At 42.6% G+C, this 21,329-nt stretch overlaps 1 protein-coding gene across 4 annotated transcripts; it reads right to left on the bottom strand.

Annotated features, from left to right (window-relative positions):
- Positions 1-253: 253 nt before the first annotated feature.
- On the bottom strand, positions 254-20,877 carry LOC126769446 (SLIT-ROBO Rho GTPase-activating protein 1-like). 4 transcript variants are annotated; one of them, XM_050488249.1, is made up of 13 exons: positions 20,316-20,877; positions 6,940-7,123; positions 6,670-6,848; positions 6,400-6,596; positions 6,191-6,319; positions 5,399-5,929; positions 5,083-5,311; positions 4,332-5,009; positions 4,164-4,239; positions 3,906-3,936; positions 1,323-1,369; positions 1,103-1,225; positions 254-1,028 (listed from the first exon to the last, which is right to left on the bottom strand). In XM_050488249.1, the coding sequence occupies exons 1-13, from the start codon at positions 20,437-20,439 to the stop codon at positions 728-730; spliced, it is 2,829 nt and encodes a 942-aa protein (XP_050344206.1). In that variant the 5' UTR covers positions 20,440-20,877; the 3' UTR covers positions 254-727. The 4 variants fall into 4 exon arrangements, with proteins under 4 accessions (XP_050344206.1, XP_050344207.1, XP_050344209.1 ...); XM_050488250.1 differs by having other exon boundaries at positions 1,323-1,366; XM_050488252.1 differs by lacking the exon at positions 20,316-20,877 and adding an exon at positions 10,189-10,322.
- Positions 20,878-21,329: the final 452 nt, after the last annotated feature.

Genomic DNA, 21,329 nt, shown 5'->3' with positions numbered 1-21,329 from the left:
CTATTTTAAAAGCGTAATGGTAAAAAAAAAAAACAAAAATTACTATACGCTGCCTCACCTTGGATATTTTAGTGTTATATTACACCTACCTGGAAGGTAAGGTCGGCTTAAACTATAGTCAAACAATCATACACCCACCACGAGTAATCAGTGGACGAGAAGGATGTTCATAAAATATTAGTGAATATGGATGTATCTACACATGTGTGGTGACGTTAGCAACAATATTATATAAGAGGATTGAAAGACCAAATCAGATAATACTGTTTATTGTAGGCGTAGAGCGGGACAGCAGGCTCCACTACAAGCGGCCCGCAGCCCGTCAGTGCGTCGCTTACAAAAATAATATACTTATTATATATGAATACTTGTTAATAAAGTACTCGTCATTATTACATTATCGTATAAAAATTGCTCCCCAATATTCCATATGATTCACTCTCTGCGCAATACAAATAGTCGACGGCTTTTCTACATCATGATTAAAATAATGCTTACTTTAACATTAAAATTGAGAGAAAGAGATAGAGAGAGAATCATCTGTATCGAGTCGTCGTGGATACATACACTTAAACCTAAACAATACGGCGCGGAGCGCTCTCTGTCAGTCGGAATCGGAGTCAGTCTCTCGACGGCCCGTCGAGTCGCGTCTCACGAGCACGAGGAGGCTCGATCCGGTCACTGTAGCACCCGATTCGGAACGGTCGCCCTACTCGTTCGCCGAAGATCATTTCCCGCATGGCGCGGCGTCGTCCGGCGCCGGCGCGGCGGGCGACTGCGCGGCGCCGGCCGGCCCCGGCGGCACGACGGGCGGCGCGGGCACGCGGGGCGCGTGCGCGGGGTGCGGGGTGGGGCGGCGCAGCAGCGCCGGCTTGGCGGCCAGCGCGGGCTTCAGCGAGCCGCCCGTCAGCGTCAGCTCCGCGAACTTGGCGGCCACACGCATGGTGTTGCGCGCAGGCACGGGACTGCCGCCGCTCGCCTCGCCGTCCCCCGCGCGCGCCTCTCCGCCGCCCTCGGAGCACGTCTGTCTGCGGGGCGCGAGCGAGCGTCATTAGAGAGGCGCCCGCAACGTTAGACAGTGGCGGCGCGGCGAGAGTCAGACCTGTGCGCGGGGTGCGCGGGCCGCTTCTTGAGCGTGTCTCGGTTGTGCGCGAACGTGTCGGCGGCGTCGGCGGCGCGCGCCGGCAGGTCGAGCACGAGGTCGGGCGTGCTCTCCGCCAGCCGGCTGCGGTTATGGAACGTTGTTTTACCGAAACATCACCTTCGAAACTTAATTACTTCAGATTGAAATCACATAATACGGCCGTCGCGCTCCGACGTACCTGCAGGTGTCGTGCGCGGTCGTCGCCGGCGGGTCGCTGCCAGCCTGCTGGCACAAAAACATTCTCATAGCATAATTCTTAATTTATATAATAAATAAAACTCAGTGAATCCCTCGGTTTGGTTTGTTATTTTCGTATCGAAACTATAATAATGTATTAATAAATGTTTTGTTTTAAATTAATTTCGATCGATAGAACACAAATAATAATAATGTACATTAAGCTTTTTACACTATTCGTGTACTTCTTCCTTGGGCTTTTTTCGCGATCTCCTCAGAGGTTGTCCGCCCCGTTTCTATTTTCTTCATTCATACAAATAGCAAATTGACATTCGCGACTAATGCTTTTCCCACAATCGTTACATTTACTAATGTTTCAAATAAAATCAAAATATACGAATACTTAATAAAAGTAGTCCGTTACAACGGGCGCTGTCGCGGCGCGCATTTAATATTTGCAATGAGATATATCAAACAATTGAGACCAACCCTCGCCCCACTGAGCTGATGTTTGTGCAATATGCACACAACACATGCACATAAAAAACAATTCCCTAAATACACATTTCATATCATTTTTATTAGTTTGACTAAAAACAAAGTAATTGAATTTATTTACTCTCAAACCTAAAGTATGATTATTTTTCTTTAACTCCAACACACTGCTATTAGTTGATTATTTCTCTTATTTTAATAAAGTTCGCTTCAAGTAAAGCGTATACCGCTAAGCCCAGTATAAAGCCCCCCCCCCCCCCCCCCCGTACAACAATAGCAAAAGGAGTCATGGTCGAACGTGCGACTGTCACATCGCTAAGCGGCTAGGATTTAATATTAACTTTACAATTAACTAATTACTTGACAGTATATACTTACCCGCCATGCTCTACTATATATAACGGATTTGTATATTCGTATTATGATGACTGTACACGTTTGACGTTTCGTTTGCACAGTGCACAGTACCGCCAAGTCTATCAGGGCTGACCAACGTGTACTTCAAAATCATTTTAGGCTTAATTCTTTGCAGATATATTTTGATGTTGAATAATCTTTGTTTATTTTAAAAAGTTAGAACCACAGATTGACAGAACGACCCGGCGCGACGGCTTACAAACGATACCAATTATATCAATCGACTGTTTTAAACTCGATAAAAAGAAAATTATATGAACACCGACCACCGAACGAAACCGCCCGTATATCTGGACGCCATCTTGAATCACCAATTCGACTCGGTAACTTAAAAGCTACTACAAAAGCCCGGTTGCTCTATTCAACAAACTATTCGTTTTGCTTACGGATAGTAGAATGTCTATCTGACGTTTACAATTTTTATTGAAACACTAGTATCTGTTATCTTCACACGTTTACCTTGCAGGCGGAGAAGTGGCAGTAAGTGGAATGTGGAACAAATAAATGGCAGCTTAACGCCTCGTAGACAGTTCTACTATTTTAATCGAACGATTTTCTTCTTGTAACACGTAAGTCTACGGACACTTAAAGCGAGTCGCCCACGACACACAGGCGACGTTATAGGCGTGAGTGCGCAGTCAGGGAGCTGGCGGCTAAAGCGTCCTGATTCGGACGCAAAGATATATCAACTATTCGCATTTTAGAATAAACGACAATTGAGTAAAGACGTGATTATACTACACGTCACCTATAGGAAAGAATTATCAATCCGACTGACGTTTTTATTTTTATATACAATGCCGTAGATTAAAAAAAAATATTAACGAATAATTATATTTGTTATTAATTTTCAAATAGTAGATAGCCACAAGCTCACCGACCGGCCGACCACCGTTCCGGTCCACTACCATTACCGGCCGAGTCCGGATCATGCAGTAAGGCACCGCAACCACTACAGGCATAAAAAGCACAGAAATGAACCAAGTCAGCGAATACCCACCTTACCTCCGCGCCATCGAGACCGTTTCTAATACAAGCGGCATGCGAGCGTTAAATCAAACCAAAACAGCGTTGCTTATATATTTATTTATATTTCATATAATACTGTTGCGCTTAAATAAGAAGCACCTTTGAGACGTTACAAGTGTCCGCCGACACGATCACATTCGTTCACAACTATCGATTTATTCAATTAAACAATAATCACAATCAGAACAAAATAACTCCGTCCCACTCTCGTACGGCAATCGAAACCATAAAAATAGCAAAAAATATGTACCGGACAATCGAAGAAGATATAAAAACATGCATTACTTAGGTGTGAACTAATGATAAAGTATTCCGTAGTGATCAAATAAGTTATATTAAAGTGTTTAAAATTGTAAAACGAGTAGAAAGTTTAGAGACGACTCGGCCTCGCGACGCGACACTACCGATTACATTTGATCGGAGACAAAAAATCTCTAGCAGCGGCAATATCGAAACGGAAGACGAAGCGAAACGACTTTACCGATCACTTATTTTATCACTAACTTCGGAAACGCTGGATTCATAACCCGAGCATTAATAAATTGAACTATCGAGCGAGTAGACTAGGAGACGCCCGGGCGGGGCGGGGCGCGGGGCGGGGCGCGGGGCGGGGCGCGGGGCGCGGGCGCGGCTCGGCCGGTACCTGCGGGGCGCGCCGCTCGCCGCTCGGCGACCTGCGGGAGCGACGGGTTAGCGTAGGGACGGCGTGGCGCCGTGTCAGCTGACACGTAAAACAACAGCAACTCGTTAATGAACAGTGTCATAATGCGCGGCCATTTTACTGACGCGACAGCATAGTGGTAATGAGTGTAGACATGTGAGCAACGCACTACAAAGTGGCAATCGCTCACACAGTACTACATGTACAACATAATGTAAGGGTTAAAAGTAACAAACGCACCGGCGCGGGGCGGGCCGGCGCCAGTCCGCATCCGCATCCGCGTCCGCGTCCGCGTCCAGGTCGCTGACGGCGCCCTCTGCAACACGAGCGCCGCAAACGTATTACTACACAGTTAAATGGTTCTGTGACGGTATTCCCCAATCTCTCGTATTCGAAACCGGTTCGTACCGTCGTCGTCGTCGTCGTCGTCGTCGTCATCGTACAGCGAGAGGTCGCGCTGCGCGTCGTCGTCGTCGACGTGGTCGTGGGCGGCGTGCGTGCGGTCGGCGTTCGGCGCGTCGGTCGCGTCCGCCCCGGGCGCGTCCGGTCCGGACGCCGGCTCGGCGCGCCGGTACAGCGCGTGCGGCGCCACGTCCTGCGGGAACACGTCTGCGTGGTGCAGGATGGCGCGCTTCACCAGCTCGTTGACGAGGTTCTGCGCCGCCACCTGCGCGCCGCCCTCGCCCCACGCCGCCAGCAGCGTGGGCCCGAGGCAGATGGCGAGGTTCCACGCGTCCATCATGTTACGGTCCGCGTGCTCCGTCAGGTGCGCCAGGAACGCGAACAGGTAGCGGAGCACGAGCAGCGACGGCAGCGGCAGTGCGGCCAGCGTGTCGCGCAGGCGCCGCACGAACGACGCGTCGTCCGGCAACGCAGCCACGCGCAGAAGCCGCTCCTGCAGTTGCGGCGGCAGCAGGGGCGGTCGCAGTTCGCGCAAGTACAGCTTCAGTAGTCCACAAACGGAATTGATATCGGACGCGTCGCGCACGTCCGCCAGAGGGTCCTCGCCGCGCTCGAATGCCGCGCGTAAAGCCTGCATCTCCACCTGCGACCCGGACACGCGAAACACTCCCTGGTGATTCAGACCTGCAACGGATTATTATGATCATATAACGATCCCCGCCTCGACCGCCCCGAGCGGACCGACCCCTGCGCGTACCGTAGGTGGCGATGACGCGCACGCACGACGTGAGCACAGCGGGCAGGCGATCGTCGAGCGGCGCGGCGAAGTGTCCGCGGCGGCGCGCGGCGGCGCGGCGCGGGGGGGAGGGCGGCGAGCGGGGGGTGGCGGCGCCCGCGCCGGCGCCCAGCAGGCGCTCGCGCACCGCCACCGCCTTGCTCTCCAGCCGCGCCAGGCGGCCCGCACACGATACGTACGATCTGAACTTCTGAAAACAAACGATCGAATTAGTAGTCCTGCCGACGACGCGCCGACGACGCGCCGACGAGAGAGTCGAAAGCGTCTTTGCGCTCACCGCGAGATAGTAGTCCTCTTGATCTCTTCGCGGCGCATCGTCCTCGACGGGAGGTGGCGCGGGTGGCACGGCCGAGGCGCCGAAGAGCGTATCCACCTCCCAGGTGGCGTCGGGGCCCTCCATCTGGCGCACGAGCTCCGCCTCGGCCGCATCGAGCGTCTTGGCGGCCTCGCGGCATTCGGCGCGAAGAGTGCGCGCGCTGGCCTCCAGCTGCACGAGGCGCTGAGAGAGGTCCCGCGCCGCCGCGTCCGCCGCCTCGTCGCGCTCGTCGGCCGCGCCCTCCAGCAGCTCGCGCATCTCCTTGTCCTGCGCCGGCGGCGCGTCGCCGAGGTAGGGCAGCGGGCGCGGCAGGGCGAAGGCGGCGGGGTGCGCGGCCACGAAGCGCTGGCGGTCGGCGAGCGCGTCGAGCGCGTCGGCGGCGGCGAGCAGCGCGCCGGCGGCGGCGCTCGCGGCCTGCGCGCGCGCGCTCTCCGCCGCGCTGGCCGAGCGCACGGCGCGCCCCACCACCGCCTCGAAGCCGACCTCCGTGCACTGAAACGCGGACACGGCTGCTCAGTTCTCGCAGGTGGTCGCTGCGTATGTGCGCAACGATATCTTGCGATGAGATGATCCAGTTGATACATATTAGAAATATATTGTCGAGTTGTGATAACTTTGTCGAGTTCCATTCTACTGAAGCGGGGTGCATGCGTGCGCGGTGAAGTGAACTCTAGAGCCCTTTCCTTAAGGGAGGAGGCCTTTACCTAGCAGGGTGACTTTTAAGGGCTATTACTATTAAAAATGTTCACTGACCAGCATTATATCTGCGATGTCGTCGAGGTAGTATCTCTGGAGGGTGGCGTTGGCCGCCTCTAAACTGAGCACGTAGTCTGCCCGAGCCCGCAACGCCTTAGAGCGGGCCTCACTGTGTCGCGTCCGACGCTGAAAACGTCAAAAGCGAATGTCAGGGGAGTCGTTTTCCATGATAACATCTGATATTCGCGACAACGTCGCCGCCTTACCTTCTCGAGCTCCTTGTCGAGCGCCTTGACCTTCTTCTGGCGCGGCGGGTCGGCGGCCAGCAGCGCCTGGCGCGCGTGGTGCGCGTGGCGCAGCTTGAGCGCGGCGGCGCGCCACTCGGCCGCGGCGGCCGCGTGCGCCTTGCCGCCCGCCGCCGCCTCCGCCAGCGCCACGCCCACCTCCTCGTGCCGCTCCGCCACTGAACGCGCATCGAGATGAGCCATCGAGGTACAAATCGCAGTACCGTGTCTGAGACTGAATATCCTTCTTACCGATATCTCGACATTTTCTATGCAATCGTAGCACGTCATCGGCGGCGCGCTGCAGACGCGCGGCGAGCGGGCCCCCGTAGAGGTCGGCGAGCGCGGCGTGATCGCGAGACAGCGCCCGAGTGTTATCGAGCGCCGCTTGCCAGCAGGCATAGGCTCCTGTTAAAGGCCACTGCTCTCGTCTGAAACGACACGCAGATAACATCACTTGCGCGTTCTCGGCAGAGAGGCGAGTGAAAAATTTTAAGCTCTCCTATATATAGGTTGACGTACTTGTGCTTCTGGTCCTTGTGCCGTTGCGCCGCTGCGCGCGCCAGTTTGTCAAGCGCGCGCGAGTACTCGTGCTCGAGGTCGGCTCGGCGACGGCAGTAGTCGTGCAGCTCACCAGCCACGCCCGCTGCCGCCTCCGCGCGCGCCTCCAACACGCGCGTCTGCTCAGAGAGCTGCACGCGGATGTCTGAAAAAAAAAGTCATTTTGTTATGCGCGACAACTATAATAACAATACCACCAGCGCACACCAGTCATACGAAATTATTACGCAGAATCCTTGTAATGGTAAAATCTGATACTACAACTAAAGCAGATAGTTGTTCCTTGTGTAGTTGTTCCGTCTGCCATCTGCTAATACTAGTATTCCGACCGTTCTACCGGTCGTCTTTAATCGATAACCGACCATTTTTAAACCGACTGTTCCACTTGTAACTCTTTATTTTATCAGGGAAGTTATTTTTATTGAGCTTCCACCGCATTCGTTATGATTTGACTGGAGTTCCTATGTTATGTCTAGAACTTTCGACTTATCTATTAATGCTGTTTATTTTTAGATTGACTTGATTTTTTATTCGTAAATGAATTACGTTACAGATTAAAAAACATGATATGATATATTGATGAGTAATCAATAATTATAGTACCAAGTAAGTTTTAGTAGGTGCAGGCCTACCGCTTCCATCCCATTCTGTGGAATAACGCAAAGACATAAATATAAAAAAATAGCACCGTTACGCGTGTATTGTAGAAATTACGAAACGGGCTTTACAAGCTTGAGGCAGCTGAGCGTTGGTACAACATGAAGTTACTCTAAACGCAGCAAATAGTATACACATTTATTGCCTGCTACGGCGAGACCAAGGTGACTGCGAACTTTGGACAAAATATACGAACATTGTTAATAATAAGTAACTTACAAAAAAGAATCATTTTAATGAATAAATTTAACTTAACGTAAGTTAAAATATCAACCGAAGAATATGATTTATTTATTTATACGAGAAACAGAACATGAACCTCAAAAGACACGTCAAAAAATCTTTAATTAAATCCAGATACAATTGTAACCTGTGCGAACCCAGCGCGATTGTGTGGATCTTATCTTATATAATTGTATTGTATTTTATTGCAAACGCAAATGAACTGGAGTGTCTTACTTGTAGTAAATATGTATTTTATAAAAAATATCGATCAGTGCGTTCGAGGAACAACGGTTATATAACATACCTAAAAGAATCTAAATACCAAGAGTTTCATAACGTGTTGTTATTGAGAGAATTACATTACATTAAATTACATTACATTAACATAAACTAATAAAATTAAATACCTATCGCAGATTTTGTAGAAATCGTTTTAAAATAGGATTCTGAGAAGGCACACACAAACAACGACGCATACACAGAAACGAATGTAACGCATGTATAGAAATGTTAAAGATCAAAGTTCTAGAGATTACACATCTAGATATACAAATGTCTGAGATTTTGTAGGATATGCACGTAAAACTCGTGATGTGTTTTGTAAGGAACTCGATACTTATTTATATTAAGGTACATTATTGCACATATATGGAGTGAGGCTGTGGTACCTATCTGTGAACATAATGAAATAGTAAGTATCATTACAGATCGCGCATTGCACACAAGAGACATCTTCCATTTATAAATAGCTATAGGCACGCTTGTTACCTACCAATCCGCCCGCATATTGTTTGTACTCCTTATTGATTTCATTATTTAAATCTTATTAGCATTTATTATTGTTTTAATAACTATAACGATAACTCATCTACCAACATTGAAAATAAGTTTTGAGATTCTAAACCTAATTACGAAGCTTTATAGTAGTACACTAAACTGACTAAAATAATCTTTATATTTCTAATTATTTAGTATAATGTCTGTGCATATAGCAATAGGTACCTACCCGTAATGGCAACAAAAAATTTAGTTATATTATAAAATACCTATTTTATTACTATTATGTACAAACTAAAGTAATGTTATGTACATAATGTACCTAACATATAAACTCAAGCAACGAGAGAAAATAGCGAATCTTAAATGATGTTCGGCTTCGGTTCTTCCGAACAGATGATAACTGATATCAAACAACATACACATCTCCGCAGTCGTGTTGTGTCTAGTTTATTTTGCATGTGCTGCGTTGAATATACGAATTTGTAAAAGTGGAGTAATGAAATAATTATGTTCGGTGCTAATAGCGGAAGTTCAACGGACTATCGAGCAATAGTTCCCACCAATCGTCCCGCCCCGACACTCCCGGCCGGGATTATTTCCCACATATTGAGGTAAGCAATCATTTAAATACAACTCCATAAACATCAATCGTGTCATTTAGCGTAGCCGTACATATCTAAGCCGTTTGCGGTGAACTTATCGTTTCGTATTAAATCCGAGACGATCCTGCAGTAAACACGAAACAAACAAGTGAACCGGAAACATCATGAGTAATAAATTGTGCGACATTGAGGAACAGGGTCACATGTCGAAGGGGATTGAAAGCGAGGGGGAGCGGCCGCCACCCCCGCCGCGCTGGTATCCCGGCCCACTATTATTTTTATTTTATACCTACTACTTTAATACAATTGGTACTGACACAGACAAAACGATCAGATTTGTGGTGTAGTATATGTACATATAAATTTATGTTTTGTTTTAACACGTAATATAACAGCTGATACAAGTCAACGGCCACGTTGGATAATGAATAGTATAACGGTCCAACATGCGGGAAGCGACCTTCGAAGATTTATTTCACACGTATATGAATAGAGCGCGCGAAAAATTTGCCCGGTGCAATAAACCGTGCGGGTTATCGTACGGCTCTACATACAATAACTGACTACCTGCTCGTGCACGGCTACCTGGGCCTCACGATCCATGTGAGTAATAAAAAGCACTGCGGTCCCGCTGCATCGATTTAGCACCTAACACCATATTCATATTACCGTACTGCATAAAATACAAATACTGGAGCGCGTGACAGCGATCTCTTAGCGAGGTCATTTCGACAAAAACATTTCATATTATTATAAGGTACACGGACGAGTCGCCACACATTCTTCGAAAAGTTACAGTTACATTGAGAGGCAGCATTAACATCGACGGAGTTTTTATCGGAGAATTAACACGTCAATCGAAAGTAAATATTAGCTTAAGCCACGGCCGGGCGTCGGGGGCGATGTCGGGTCCGTGTGTGGGGCTGCTAAGTCCGATGGCGCGTACCGGGGAATGCATTTGCGAGGTCGGGTGGTCCCCAGTCGTGGCGCGGCTGCACGATGCAGTGGAACATGGGGAACGCGGTCGGCGAACGACTGCGGGCGCCGCGCAGCCTCCGCGTTCGACGCCGCGATCTCCCGCCCTCCCGCACTCTCACCCTCACAACCCTCCGCCTCCGCCTCTGCCTATTACGAGCGACGAATATTATCACTAATTACTATGATAGCTAAAAACCCGCACTAGCGCTTGCAGCGTTCCATTTACACTTTTAAAATACTCCTACATTTATACATTTTGGCAACAATCGCGGAAAATGTAAATAATATCTGGACGTCGCACGAGAAATGTTAACACGAGTCATTATTGATTAGAACTTTGTAGAAAAAAGCAATCTACGTACCAGACGCATATCAACGTGAACGAATTCTGCTACTTACATACTAACTAAGACAAACATGGCCATTCAAAATTATTTCTTAGATATAATATATTCATGATGAATTTCATTATTTGTCGATTGTATAAACATTCAGTAACAAGACCAGCATTAAAACAATAGTCTATCGTGCAGCTTTGCGTTAAAGTAAAATGATATAAATAAAGGCAGTCGGTGCACAAAAGGCCCAACAGTATTGGTCGAGATGGAAGCAGATGCACGAGGCGCCGGCGTAAAGGCGCGGGCGGGGCGGCGCGGCGGGGGGTGCGGAGGTGATGCACTCGAGATCTGCGGCGGAGGGTCGGGGGCGACTCGGCTGGCTGCAACGGAACCTATTCGCTGCTTAAGGGAGATATTGGTCTCATTATAATAAATTATGATTAATCTGGAGAAGCAAGGTCGTGAAGTGGAACTGAAGTATTATTCGGACGAGAGATAACGTGTTTATCAATTAATATAATGATGTTGTTAAATAAAGTGAAGGTACTCGTAAATTTTATTTGAATAAAGTATATTCCGATTAATGATATATATTATGTTTTAATAAGTATTATGAGCTGAGATTACCAGACCATCGACTTTACATGTGGGTCACAAGCAGCTGTCGAGTACTGTATTGAGCTTTCGGACTCTTACTTTCAGATAACTTAAAATGTTACATAGAGAAACTAATACAGGTACGGTTTTGTGCGCATATCAAGATGACTGCAAGTAAAATTGTCTAGTAAAATGGCATCAGTATAAGGTACATGGTCAATTATTTGTTATGAGCCAAGTTACGGCGCACCCCGCCTGCTGGGAAGTGGCGCGCCGGCACTGGTGAGCCCACGCACGCTCTCGCTCCCTCGGGGACATGCGACATGCGATGGAGTGTTCACTCATCATACTTACCTTGTACAAATATATTGTAGTACATATATTTATAGTATAGTATGTCAAATCAACAGAAAACAATTTTATAGTTCATAAATTTCCACGTCTCCTACTAAAAAAATGAGTCAACTCAAAAATTCAGAATAAACAAATTTAGTCTTCAAAATAATACTATGATTTCATTTAAGTAAGTATAAAAATATTTCAATAAAAACTTTTTAATAACCTTTAAACAGATTGAGTGTTTACCATTACCTAAAAATATGTATTAAGAATATTTCATCAACACATTCACAAATTCACTATCCATATTACATCCAACCGAGTGAGACACTAAGTAATAATATAAAAACAGAAAAGAAAAATAACGATCAGTAATCATGTAGTGCGCAAGTGGCAGTACTCGGCACGAACTGCATACACAGTCGTACACGTGGAGCCCGCAATCGAGCCGCGACTCGTCGTTTACTAGTAGAATAGTAGAGCTTCGTGCAGGATCATCGGAGTTGGTACCAACTATTCATAATTCATTCTACAATTAAACATATTGCTGCGTTTTCATGAAAAGGGTGTGTGAGTCAGTGTATTTATAACCACAAGGATCCTCTTCGAAGACATGGTTGGCGCATAAGCGATGTAAAGGAGTGGTTTAACCATCATGGTAACGTTCATTTAGAAATCATTAACCGCTATATGAAAGTTTTTTCCGATGAGTATTTTTGTGACTTCGAAAAAAAACAATCGATAAAACTTCCTACTCCTTCATCGAACGGCGAACAGTAGATAGGAAGTGAAAAATCGTAAGATAAAAGTACACAAGATGAAACAGAGTTACCTACAAGTTGATGGTAACCATATACTCAGCACAAGCATAACTTCGGTTAGCTATAGATTGTGAGATCGGTAACATTGTATTCGACAGCTGCAGCAGGACGGCGGCAGCGCGGCGGAACCGGTCGCGCACGCAACGCGTGTTTTACCTACGCCACTACACATCGACAGCGCGCACCGTCAACGTTTCAATATGGAGACAAAAATTACAATTCACCTTATTAAAACACCTCACATTAACAATGTCGATAATTTGCTTCCTCGTTCAAATATAGTACAATGTGACACGACGACTTCGTTGAAAAAGTAAAACGACAGGCGTAGAGCATTCCTCGCCAAAACGGATATACAGGAAAAATATAGTACTGCGCAATTCCACAAAGCAATCTGTGATATGATTCAATAAACATTCCAGCTCATCGATAATACAGCTGCGATGTAGACCTAAATAACTGACGCGATTGATCCCGGGTACATCGTAAACTTTGGGATTGTATTGACCATATAACAAAATCGAGCGTTTAAACGATCATAATATTATTATGGCTTTTATCAAATGATACATGTATCGTTGCAGCTCGTCTTACGTATACAGAAAACTCACGACCGTAAAAAAACAAGCAGGCCACATCATTGATCCCTCAAACCCCTTTTGATAACACAGCTGCATGAATCACAAATGCTTCATTTTCCTTAAAGTAGTTGGCTAATTTTATATAAAGTTTAAACATCGAGAGTAGGTTCAGTTTCCTTTCGTATACGATAATGAGGAGCAAGTACAATGTCGATAATTTGCTTCCTCGTTCAAATATAGTACAATGTGACACGACGACTTCGTTGAAAAAAGTAAAACGACAGGCGTAGAGCATTCCTCGCCAAAACGGATATACAGGAAAAATATAGTACTGCGCAATTCCACAAATACGCATTGGTCGAGTCTAAGCTCCAAAGTCTGGAACATCGACGTGTGGTTGTATCACTCTCAGTCTTCTATCGGATACATTTCGGAGAATGTGCTCAGGAATTACATGAACTGATTACTCCAGCCCCTTTTTTATTATCGAACGGCCAGGCAAACGCGCCATAGGTACACAGTGAAAATTCCCCGCCTACGTACGAAGCGCTTTGAGTCTACATTCATCATTCGCACTGCGAAACTTTGGAATGCTTTGCCTGAGTCCGTATTTCCCGATAGGTACAATGTTGGTGTCTTCAAATCCAGAGTAAACAGGTTTCTTATAGGCAAGCGTACTACATCTTAGACCGTGTCGATGCTTAACATCAGGCAAGTCAACGGTCAAACGCTGGCCTATTAATAGTAAAAAAAAAAGTAAACGCACAGACTGAATAAAAATATTTTATTATTTAAAATAATATGAATAAATAAATTATTTTTTATCTCATTGCCTCAATACGAAGTGCAACATTACGCCCTCACAGAACAACGCAAAAATATATCGCCCTTTCAAGGAATAAAATTAAACAAGTACTTTACATCAGAAATGTTAATTTTACAAGTAGCTATAGCTTGTTGCGCAAGGTTATGTGTCGGTTTGTAATGCGAATATTTTCACTTTTACGGTTTGTATGTTGAAATAAGCAAACAGTCGACAGCGTCAATTCTGCGCTCATTAAATTTGCAGGAGACGGCGCGCGCCGGATACGTCGCGTCTCGTCGACCACGCTCATCAAACACCTTTAGCTTACAAGATGCTACATCCCTACCTTTAGTCAACATCTATTATTTAATCCATACCATTTAAGATCGATATTGACTACAAACATTTGTAATACACCAATTGGTGGGCTTTTACGTTTAACATAAGTGCGTTAACATACGTAGATCAGCATATTATCATTCAAGAAATATGATATTCAAAACACAAAACCAATACCCACTGCTACTTCTTCTATTTTAAACTAGAACATTACCTGACCTCAATAAATGCGCAGAAAACAGTTGAGTCACGTCAATACGAAGCGAGAGGACAACTTACACTGCGCCCGGACCTACCCTTGACAAACGAGTGATGACTTCTTTTTATTTTAATTTTTTTTGTGTATCAATTACAAATATAAAACTTATATATACTATACACATAAGTTTTAGTTAATCTAGGATTGTCAATTCTTTCTTGTGTCAGCTTTATTCTAGATCTTCAATTTTACGATGCAACCGAGCCGTGGCTGCGTGACATTCGGCGTGTTTGTCCGAAATTTCTACGCCTTTACAACTCCAGACATCGAAATTTATATTTTGGAGATAAGGTCTGATACCGTTATAGCAACCATTCAAGTACAATGGCTTTAAATGGAGTAGTAAAGCATCTCATATCGTATCGTATTAATTACTTATAAAGTGATTTTACAACAGTGACGCTGAATTGCGCCATTGTGCATGACCTTAGTATTGTTGATTATAAGGTTGGCCCTGTCACTATTTGGCTATTCGAGGGAGGTATCTGAGCCGGAGGGCGCGGCCGCGGCGCTGCTGCCCGGTGTCTCGCTCTCCCTCTCGCCGCGCCGGTGTCGCCGGTGTGGGTGATTCATTCAATACAACACAATTAAGTCTACATCGCAATCACGTATTCATTGTTGCCACTCCTATTGGCATTACTTATTCCTGTCCTGTCATCGGAATTAATTTTGCACGAACCTTATTTAAACTGTTTTATATATAATTTTACGTACTATTTAACTCAACAACAATGTTCGTTACAATATGTTATTAATATTTTATGTTTGAAACTTTTGTTTATACTATAATATAATAATAATCAATCAAAATACTATTCATTAAAAAAAATATTTGTAATGTTGACATTGTTCCAAGAATTACATCAACCTTTTATTTGTAAGCAGAATTTTCATTAATAAAATAGAAAAGGGCTAAGTTTTTATGATTGAACGAATTTAAAAATAATAGAGTGCAATGTGGAGCGACGCAACGTCCAAAGAGCAAGTGCTCGAGCGGGCGGGCGCGGGCGCGGGCGGTGCGCCGGTGGTCGGCTCCATTGAGGCGGGCGAGACGCGCTATATATAGCGAACGCTGCCGTCGCGACCGCTGCGCGCCGCCACTGATTCACGCGAACTCCGCACAAGCCGGCTAAACGACACTCGACAGGCCGCCGTTCTTAGCGAGATAATATCGACTGTGTTATAAACATACACGATCCCTTGATATTTTACGGATTTTTAAAAATTAACAAAACAATTTGCGGCTCACGACAATAATAATCTTCACAAAATATGATACAGACTCAATTTTATTAAACATAATGACGCTGGTAATGATTTAATATACCGACTATAGCTAATCGGCGTGATTTCAATATGACTACCGAGCGAGATTGCGGAAGTATCGCGAGCTTGCGGCATTAGCGCGAAAGGACACAATAATGAGTCGAGCACAATGAAGTGGTCTAATAAGTGTAACAACTAGTATTAAATCTTTTAAACTGGCCACGAGCCGAGAGCGCGAGCGCACGAACAACGCAACTGTTGAATATTCATTTGGCTCGTACACCAGTTATCTTTTGAGTAAATAACATTGAAAATAATCGCACGTAATTAGTTTAAATATATTCCGGAATAATACTTATCAAATTCACGGACTTCTTTTCAACGACAGACTTCATGATACGAGAATTATGCAAATATACTTTTATCCTTGTTGAGGTATTTTATTGCTATTGTAACTAAACGACGTACTCTGTCAACGTATTTCAGTTACATTACAGTAGACAAAAAGCAGCACTGAATAGCTTTAGTGACATTCAAACACATGTGGGCGCCACATGGGATGTCTTTTTATTCATCTGTAATGAATGTGATTTGTGTAATAAATAATACTACTCCTAATCACTGATATTTTTACAAGCAAATTTCAAACAATTTTAACAGCCATTTCTAAGTAAACCACCGAAGACGGCCCGAAAGGACATTATTATTATATATTATTATACACTCATGTTAAAAAAAATGATTTTGTTTGTTCAATTTTCAAAAACTTATCATTTAGTTCAGATCTATTATTTTATCGATTATCTTTGGGGTAAGGAAGGTAGGAAAACTAACCACTCATATTATGAACGAGATTCGAGAAAATCGCAAAGTTTTATTTTAATTCGTAATTTTTTTTAATTATACTTTAAGCGGTAATATTTTATAGGGGTATCTGTTATATGTAATGGATCAAATAAATAAATAAAAAACAAATCGCGTATTACCAAAGCTAATTTTTACTAAATAAAAACCATTGGGTTAATTAGTAACTTTTCCCATGCATTAGACACTCGCTACATGGACTGGAACCAATAAGAGGAGGTCTGTGTCCATCGGTGAACTTTTAAAGTCTGCCGGATAGGCCCAATACTCACGTTCTGTAACGAGTTAGTTAGTTAACATTTCAGCTTTATATACGTTTACTATTAATAAAATACAATTTCGTTTATATTGTTCCCCGGAACATTTTGTTTATAAATGATTAAGTTAATAACAATAAAATTAAGTTATATTATTTGTATGTTTGGTAAACTTTTAGCACTCGATGTACCTACTGTATGAAATTTTGAAAATAAAATAAAAATTTAGTTTAAATTTAGCTTCCATTAAACTCAGTTGTCTTTGTCATTAGGAAGTGAGAGTTAAACAGCTCGTTTTGCTGAACTTCTTTGTCGACACAATTAGTTATATACATATAATGAAAACGACTTGCACGTCCAATAACAGGCAAAAATATAATTGGTAACAATATTGATGTAACCAGGAGGACAAGTACTTTTGGGACATTAAGATGATTGAAAGAACACGAGTTACCAGTACCGCGTACAGTGCGGTGAGACGCATTAACAGCAATCAAGTCGATTGATTTATGTATATTTGTTTACCCTTACATCGTCTCATTCATGAAATGCCAATCTTGATCATGACTTATTTAGTACTAGTAGACGTAATGTAAATATTTATAAAAACATAGTATTTTACAAAATATCTGAGAACCAGTCTAGTAGAGACTAGTCTTCATTTTATAAATACGGAGTCTGGACGGGCCTGGAGTAGCCAATAGTAATTAGATGTCTATCTTATCGTTAGAATAACCTAAAATCGATCGTTAGCTGATTTAGTTTGTCGAACGACAGCTTGTATCGGCATAGCGAGCACAAAATATCAGTCACGTGACTGGCATTCGGGGATTATTTTCGTCTATTCGTTAATGTAAATTTTTAATTACGCTTTAGAGCTATCTTTGTAAGTTTGTTATGTCATATTTCTTTGATTTAGAAACACTCGTAACTATTAGATCGTGATGCAGTTTTATTTGACATTGGCTCCGGACTACAGACGGGGTGTACAGGTGCAACTAGTTGTAACGACGGGAGCAAGGCGGCCGGCGAGAGGAAACCGTCCCCGCCAGCTCGCCGGCCGCGCTGCCCACTCGCTCGCGTGACTCCGCACGGTTACATTACATCATTTATTCATTACCGCATACGAAGGAAATGCTCTCCACGACGGAAATATTAAATTACCATTGCGACTAAACACAATGGTACAGTCGTGTCATTTATACGCTGTATTAAGTGAGAAATCAATGAATTACATACTCATTTAATAACGTTGACTATTAAAGCTAATCGTGAATGGAGCTATTATTTTGTTTACTGTTTTGTTTACTGAGCGGAGTGCGGCGTCCACCGTCCACCGCCGGGCCCAAACGTCGTGTATGTAATTAGAACGCGCTCTGGTTCCGAACATTCGACAGCTAATAAACTAACGGAATATTTCGCGAGCCGCTTCATGATCATGATCGCGATCGCGATCTCGACGTTCATTACATGTGATAATCATCGCTATCTGCTTTCGTACTCATGTCACTAAGAGTGTCAATGTCACTGAAGTGGAATACTAATTAATGATTATCGTAATCATTTAAATAACATCGAATCACAGTGTTATTTAAGCAGCGTTTTAATATAAAAACATCCGCTGACATTCTTTTAATATACCTATTAAATACGTAGGAGTAAAATGCCTTACAGATTTATAGATGTCGAAATATTAAAAGCTAGCAGTTTAATGAAGAAGTAGGGTGGACTGGGTGGATTTAATTGAACTGTGAAACAGAAGTGGGTTTTTTGTAGTTGTCGGTAAAGAGGCGGCGGTCTAGAGGCGGCGGCGGGACGCGGGCGAGCGCCGCCAGATGCGAAATATCAAACACCCGTAAAGCTGCCGCTTCCACTGTTTATACGCTCTCAACACATTCACGCACAGTCTAACGATACATCCTATAACCGCTGAGTGGATCGCATAAACAACCTCTGACGATCGGGAACACTTGGATAGTACTTTTATTATACATATTATATGTTTGAGTCACGCTAATCGCAGGGATTTTTATTATTTTTTCACAAATAGATTGATTCACATGAATATTATACTTTGCAAATTAACAAATATTTGACGATATTTATGAGTCACGTCAAGTCATGCACGACAAACTTGTGCCCCCTGAGACCTTCTAGCGTAAAAGTTATGTAAAAAGAATATAGAATGGAATTGCCTTCCAAACAGTACTGACAAAAATTGTGCATTACTTGTGTTACCTGGGCCAAGCCGGAATGATATAAGCAAGATATTAACATTTTAATCTTCTTGTTAGTGCTGAATTGTAATTATTTCAGAATCTTCGTCTTTAATTATTTTGAATACTCTAACAAATATGTGTCTTACTTAAGACAACTTGAGTCTTTGAACTTAACAAAGACATATTGACAGCTCGGTATCATTAGTACAATAGTAAGTACAACAATTGAGAAATAGTAATTAAGTCAAGTGTACATGCTGCAGGTGAAAGCTTTAACATAGAACTTTACCAGAACCACGGCTCTACCAACTCGGGACATTCATATTGCATTTGTGTAAAGAATAATAGATGTTGTAATATCGGACAATGCAAAAACTAATGAGCAATTTTAAAGGGTCATAGGTTTTATGCACAATATGATAAATATATAAATGAAATAAACATAAATAAAAAAAATATAGCAAACAAGTTGGCTGAAAGAATAATATGGTGACTGCCATGGAATTGTTTCTGTTACAAGATAAATTAATATTTATAACTAACAACTTTGTTTTTTTCCTAATCTTATTAAGAACTCATATAATTATGCATCGGCATCAGTAATTTAGAAACAATTTTTAATTAATAATTTAAGTATAATATTGAACTTAGGGTATTCCAGTACTGACCTTTATTTCTGACTTATCAAGCTTACTTAGTACAAAAGAACAATAATTGTTGGTAATTAAATAAATATTTAATTAACAACAATAATTAACAGTAGGATCCTACTATATAGTAATTTAGTAGGATTGTGCAACTGCCTTTAAGATATCCAAAATTTTATTTATATTGAGGAAAAACTTTGAATAAGGCGAGGTGAGGAAGATATTGTAAAACAAGATAACATTCATAAAATGGTGTCAATGTTGACACTGCCTTAATAATATCAACCAAGAATTATTGTCATTCACTATGACTAATGTCATAAATACAATTTTAAATAATTAATATTTAGACGAGTTGATGATCAGAGTAAACTGACAAGCTTATCATTACATAAATCGTTGCATCATAAGAGGTTACTGAACCAGGATATATTTAAAACTTTTCTATTTCTATGACCCTGTTATCAGCATCTATTATGACTGAATATGATGCATTTTTCAACTATTATCTGTCTGTCATAATGATTAATGTATTGTTACCAGATAAACTTCCAAAAACTTCTGTATTCGTAATTCAAATGGAAAAAATAGAAATATAAATTGAAAATATATGATAACCTATCAACTAACAGAGAAAAATATAGAAAAAACATGTGTTTATATTTATTATTTATATGTAAGAGGTATCAATAAAGTTAATGTTTAGCTACAATAAGTTTTTCGCATATAAATATAGTTGATGAATATTTTTACATGAACTTACTATTAAAAGCAGCCAGCTTCCTTGTAGAGCCGAGACGCTTCATAGGAGTCCGCGGCTCCATGTCGCGGTCGTCTAGAGCTGGCGCTTCCACCGCCGTCGGTGTTGTGGTGCCGGAGACAGACATCCTCGATCACCACACTATTCCGTCCAGAAATGATTATTTGATCATCACCGATATCCAATAATCAAGTTCTAAATCACTCGGTCATATTTTTCACACGATCATACTTTACGACAAAATTCAAGAGTAAAAAAAAATGAAGCACCAAACGTTCAAATACGTCCGGTGAGCCCAAAAATAACGACCCAATCATACTATAAATCAATGTGGACTGATTTCAAAAGCAATTATTGATGTTAAATAAACTTGTACACATGAAACAACATAATTATAAAATCTTTTTTGTTCCAAAATAGTTTTATAAAAGTTAAGTAGCGCGCGTTTTATGGCACTACAAACACCGGCAGATAATTTACATCGAGATACGATACGGTCGCACGAAAAACCACTATTGACAAAGAGCACCACTCGTAGTCGTAACGTAAAGTCGTTTCATTTCATGTTTGCTTTGCCCGTAAAATGTTGCTAGTTAAAAATGCATTACAAATCGAAATGTCACCAAACGTACCAATCAACGTCACGTAAAATATTGCGTTCATATTCATATGGTCGTTTAGATAAACTAAATAAAAATAACTTTGTTTATTTTACGAAAATAAGCAATATCAATTTAATTGTTTTAATGAATGCGCTGTATTTTATCCAACTAGTATGAACAAGAATATTATGATTAATCTTGAAGTTTGGCTCCTAACCTAATACCTTGAAGGTTATGTATTTTATCCTTACTGTAACTTGTAAGTTACATAATTATATTTGAGTTTAAATCGTAAGTGCAAACTATGTTGGCTGAACTGATTTTTACTTTGTTTTCTGGAGTTTATTGTGTTGAGACATTGACTCTTGAATTCACAATCTGTTTTATCTATATATAACGAGAAAAATATTTGAAA

The sequence above is a fragment of the Nymphalis io genome, chromosome 7 (genome assembly GCF_905147045.1).
Source record: "Nymphalis io chromosome 7, ilAglIoxx1.1, whole genome shotgun sequence".
NCBI lineage: Eukaryota > Metazoa > Arthropoda > Insecta > Lepidoptera > Nymphalidae > Nymphalis > Nymphalis io.
Note: the sequence above shows the minus strand (reverse complement) of the source record. Positions and strands in the feature narration are given on the sequence as shown.

What these genes read in the sequence shown, in the direction of transcription:
- LOC126769446 (XM_050488249.1), bottom strand. Translation starts at nt 20,439, where the DNA reads ATGTCTGTCTCCGGCACCACAACACCGACGGCGGTGGAAGCGCCAGCT. An exon ending in CGACGACGACGACGACGACG is followed by an intron (nt 4,240 to 4,331) that starts GTACGAACCGGT and finishes CTCGTGTTGCAG; the next exon opens with AGGGCGCCGTCAGCGACCTG. An exon ending in ACCGCGCACGACACCTGCAG is followed by an intron (nt 1,226 to 1,322) that starts GTACGTCGGAGC and finishes CCATAACCGCAG; the next exon opens with CCGGCTGGCGGAGAGCACGC.